Genomic DNA, 4,890 nt, shown 5'->3' on the forward strand with positions numbered 1-4,890 from the left:
TGTGCATACAAAAGTCAAGTCATTGACGTGGCTGGCTGTGATGTCCTGAGTCGATTTGGTACTTTTCACTTTTTAGTATGAAAGTTAGTATGGTATATTGTATACCGCTTACGCTTTGGGCGCAGTCTCCTTGTGTTCATCATATCCTTCTATTAATACTACGTAGTAGTAACGTTATTTATACTACGTATTCGTTGAATAGACCACTCAATTCCAGTGTCAGTACTACGTTGTTGTACTATTAGTAGTACTAATACTAGGGAGCGCTACTGCATACTGTAGTAGTATGTACTTCAAGTACTATGTAGTACTACTAGTACTAGTAAGTACTGCTAGTAGTACTGTATTACACTCCTGGAAATACTACTGCTATTAAGAGGTACAGTAGACTATTAATAGTACTAGTACGTACCCCACTTCAATTCGTACATCCGCATACAGTACATGATACTACTCCGTTCCTAGTATTACATACTGTACAAACAACTAGTATACAGTTAAATATTGTGCTCCTAGTACTCGTACTAACTAACTCCTTTGAACCCCCCCTAGGTTAACGTTAACTGTAGATATATTCCGTTCAGTATCGTACAGTACATAGTGTCACCTACATGTAGATAGTGTCACCTACATGTACTAGTACGTACTTGTAGTATCTTCTATGTACTACTGATGTACGTTGTAATGTACGTACTGGAATATGTATGTACTGTACTTTCAGTACAAATACGATAATACAGTCAAATTAGACTTCTATTGTGTTTATGTTGCTTGTACCATGCTTACGAAGCTATAGTCATATATAGTGCATTGAATATCTTGAGAAAGCTTATTACGACGCACTTTGACGGTTATTTTTTTTACTTGATTAAACTATGCTATGTGCACAGACAACAACAACTTGATCACCCAAAAACTCTACCCCTACGCAGTGGAGACTGCGAACAAAAGTCAAGTCAATGACGTGGCTGGCTGTACTCGCATAATTGGATTTGCCTCGTTCCTGATTGGTCGATTGGATGCATCCTGAGACTATAGCTTTGATGATTGGTTGAATTATGGCCTTGGAGCGAATCAAAACGCAGTATTTTGTGTTTGAACGAATCAAACAGTAAGAAGAGTTCATTTTTGACCAATCAAAAGGCTGGAACGCACACACGTGACAAACAGACACACACACACACAGACACATTTACTATTTTGATATATATAGATATCCACGTAGTGGCTCGATATTTGAAAATGGCAATTATTAATAAGCCCATAGAGTACAAATACTCGAGAGGTACACGTACGAGCAGAAGCATGTCATCTTGCGATACCAGGACTCCCTCATTCAGGCTCCATTTCGTCCGATTCGGTTGTACTCGATTTAAAACGCATACAAGTCGCGAAAACACATACTCCCCACAACGCATTCGAATTGCCAATCAAAGTTAAAAACGTCGTAACAGAAACTGGCGATGTGCAACGGAGTACCACACTCAACATTGAGTCGTAAAGTATGGTACTTGCTTTCGTTGTTCTTGACGTGAAATCCTTGCGTCCAAATTTCGTAAACCCAGATACACATAATTTGATTTGACATTTTTTTGTATGCCTAAATTATATCCAGAGATATAATGGGTTTTACGAAATAGAACGAAATTTTGTATCCGGAGAGAGTTTCAGAGTCACTATTTTGCAATGCAAGCACCCGCACGCTCGTGCCGCACGCCGACCACATAAGTCCAGGTGATTCAACAACAGGGGACCAGGTGATGATGAGGTTGATCTTCCCCTCGATCCAATCGCCTGCAAAGGCTTCTTAGCGTATGAATGTGTGAAGCGAGGACCAAGTGGTCCTGAGGTTGAACCACAGCAGTTCCAATAGAGTCCAATGTCCGCGTGTCCGATGAACTGGAAACACTATTGGCAGGTACGATATGCGTGCATAAACCTTGATTTGATTCATACGTTAACAACGATTCAGACTTTGCATGCGGGTACAAGCATAAGGTTGCTCAACTGAAGGACAGTGGAGACGTGGCGATTGGTGAAGCAAATCGACCAATGACATTTGACGGTCGATATATTTTACATAATATCTATTATATATATACATGTTGTTCACAAGTTTATAGGATATTGCTTCTTGGCAGCAAAGGCTCTTGGCAGTGAAGCCGAACACAACCTCAGTACAGTGGTTCACCCATTTTTGCTGTTTTGCTGGAACTTGATCGCACGGTCGGCATCAGTAGCTGCCATTAGATATGACCATGTGGCATGGGAAGGTGTACCTTTTATAATTACCACATTAGCAATTTGGTTGACCATGAAATGTAGGCGACGCGTTAGTGGTTCAGTATGCGTTTACCAAGAACGACCAAGTGGGGAAGAACTGTACCCCTCGCCACATCTTTGCAAACCCTGGAAATCCAGCAATTGGTCCGATTCTGAGGTGTATTTATTTTCATCGGATAATGTACCATAATATAAATATATTGTATGATTAGTTTGGCTGTACTGATTTTTACACGAGACACCCAACGTGGGCGATCGACCAACTTTGTTTTTGGCGAAAACGCGGGCGAACGATTTTCAGCGTGGCTGTCAAAGACCTGTGAATTGCACTCCCCTGAGATGTCATCGTTTGGTGTTTTAGTTATAGACATCGGCACGCACTCGTTTCGAAAGGGTGTCGCCAGCGAGCTATCCAACACACCTGGGGGACCAGAAGCCGTGAATGTGTGGCTCCGAGCCGGTTGGACGCTTGGAAGTGTCCAAGGTCGATACATTTTTGCCGGTTCAGGTGGCGACCAGTTCGTTGGACGTGCAGCAGCAGGTTAGTCGACGTTCAATATTCCAGCTTTAAACAAAGCACATGTGTGATTAATTAAATATATACTTATAAACACACTAGGGCACAATGTGAACGACGTTGAGTTTTCGTGCCTCCCTTCGCACTTCAAGGATGTTGGGCTGAGCAACGAGCAGTGGGAAGCGCATGGCCGTGGTCGACCGGTCAGCCTTGTTTGCATCTTGTCTTGGGCGGCTTGGCCATTCGATGCTAGTCGTAGGGATGGAGAACGACGTAAGCAAGCGTAGACTAGATGAGATGACGTACCCAACTATGTATGATCTCATCAAGAAGTATAAACTTTGAATGGCATGTGTACCTGTCATGGCTCTTGTGTCCTCGGATCTTGAAATGTCAATGTGTGGGTCAAACCTTTATCGAAGTGAGGAACATATCAAGTTATAAAGGGTTTCGTAGTCATTTCGTAAACCCCTCATTATCTCTAAATATAAATACTGTTTCAGTGAGATTTATAAGGAACTTTGTATGCTCAGACCACCTCACCTCTTACTAGGGGTTAAGTGCATCTCAGTGGTTATGCGATAGCTAACCAATAGCGATGCAGTTACCGTGTAACGTTAATATATACTATCCATCTAGACAGAGATTTCCATCTGGACTCCTCTATCTAATACTTCGAAGTAATATTTTTGACTACACCTTTCCCAATCAAGTTGCGCACTTTTTCCAATCAAGTTGAATCGGATATAAAATATAAATTTTCACGAGAGATGTGGAGTGCAAAAGTTCGGATCAACATGAATTTTGTTCCAATCAAAGTGAACCACAGAAGCGCGCTATTTCCGCGCCCAACATGTAAACTGTCAATGCCACTTGCGACTTTCCGTTTGCGAATGGGCCGGCGCGTTGTCCAACACGATGACATGACGCTGCTGCGCCTTGGCCCCTACTCACCGATGCTGAACCCGATCGAAAGCTGCTTCAGCGTCTTGAAGGCTCGCGTCAAGAGCTACCTCGCCCTCCACACTTATGCTATGTTCGAGCGTGGTGAGTATGGGACGTTTCTCGAACGACGAATGGTCTTACTTGAGGATGCTGCTCGCGCGTCGCTGCCATGCATCACGCAGCCGTTGGTGGTCCGCGAGGTCATCTTCTGTCAGCGCAACGTCGAAAAAGCCATCCTATTGGAGAGCATGGTGTATGGTCAGTAGGCAGTTCATATTGAATGGAAAAAGTTCATATTGGCTTGGAAATTTGTGTGTTTTTAACCACCCACCGTTTTAAAAATGACGTTTCAAACGGGTTTTTTTGCCAACTTGATTGGAAAAAGTGCGCAACTTGATTGGGAAAAGGTGTAGTACTACTCTGGTCCAAAATAGTTTTTAGGTAGTTCTATTGGCGGAATTTTTCTAAATATCACCCAATTTGCGATGCGATTGGTGCATCAAAAAGCGCAAGAACTAGGCTTTGATTGGGTAGTTTGCGAACTTGCATTTTGATTGTCGAGATATTATTGGGTGCCATTAAAACATTATCATTACACGAATGTTCATGTTGCCCCAACACTGTACCCTCCACGACACTACCCTCACTATGCACTCGCACCGCACCAACTTTCGTTGCGTCGATCCTCGTCCCGTTGACGCACCGCGAAGCGTAAGCACCCACCTCCGCTCTGATGAACGCCAAGTGGTGTACGAAACACAACTTTGAACTGTATCACAGGCACGCCAAGCAGTGATTATAACACCAGTCTGCGGTGGGAACTTTGAACTGTATCACAGGCACGCCAAGCACCCACCGCAGACTGGTGTTATAATCCAACAAGATAATGCCAACCCCCACAAGTGCTTGACAACAAGTATGCTGAAGTCGCGAAGTATCAACGGAATTGAAGTGATGAATCAGCCGCCGAATAGTCCAGATTTTAACGTTTTAGACTTAGGATATTTTAACTCTATTCAAAGCCTGCAGTATCAAAAGTGCACTCGAACGATCGAGGATCTTATTGATGCTGTAGAAACCTCGTTTTATGAGTTGCATGTGGATACGGTGTCAAAAACTTGCATTACACTTGAAAAGGAGATCGA

At 43.1% G+C, this 4,890-nt stretch overlaps 2 protein-coding genes across 2 annotated transcripts; both read left to right on the plus strand.

The window, feature by feature from the left end:
• Window positions 1–2,622: 2,622 nt before the first annotated feature.
• On the plus strand, window positions 2,623–3,077 carry H257_18830 (hypothetical protein; the record flags this gene model as incomplete). The annotated part of the gene is made up of 3 exons (XM_009847957.1): window positions 2,623–2,824; window positions 2,903–3,003; window positions 3,060–3,077. 3 exons carry the CDS (start codon window positions 2,623–2,625, stop codon window positions 3,075–3,077), a joined length of 321 nt encoding a protein of 106 aa, XP_009846259.1.
• A 616-nt stretch (window positions 3,078–3,693) lies between these two features.
• H257_18831 (hypothetical protein) lies at window positions 3,694–4,011 on the plus strand (the record flags this gene model as incomplete). The annotated part of the gene is made up of 1 exon (XM_009847958.1): window positions 3,694–4,011. One exon carries the CDS (start codon window positions 3,694–3,696, stop codon window positions 4,009–4,011), a length of 318 nt encoding a protein of 105 aa, XP_009846260.1.
• Window positions 4,012–4,890: the final 879 nt, after the last annotated feature.

The sequence above is a fragment of the Aphanomyces astaci genome, assembly GCF_000520075.1.
Source record: "Aphanomyces astaci strain APO3 unplaced genomic scaffold supercont1.232, whole genome shotgun sequence".
NCBI classification, from domain to species: domain Eukaryota; phylum Oomycota; class Saprolegniomycetes; order Saprolegniales; family Verrucalvaceae; genus Aphanomyces; species Aphanomyces astaci.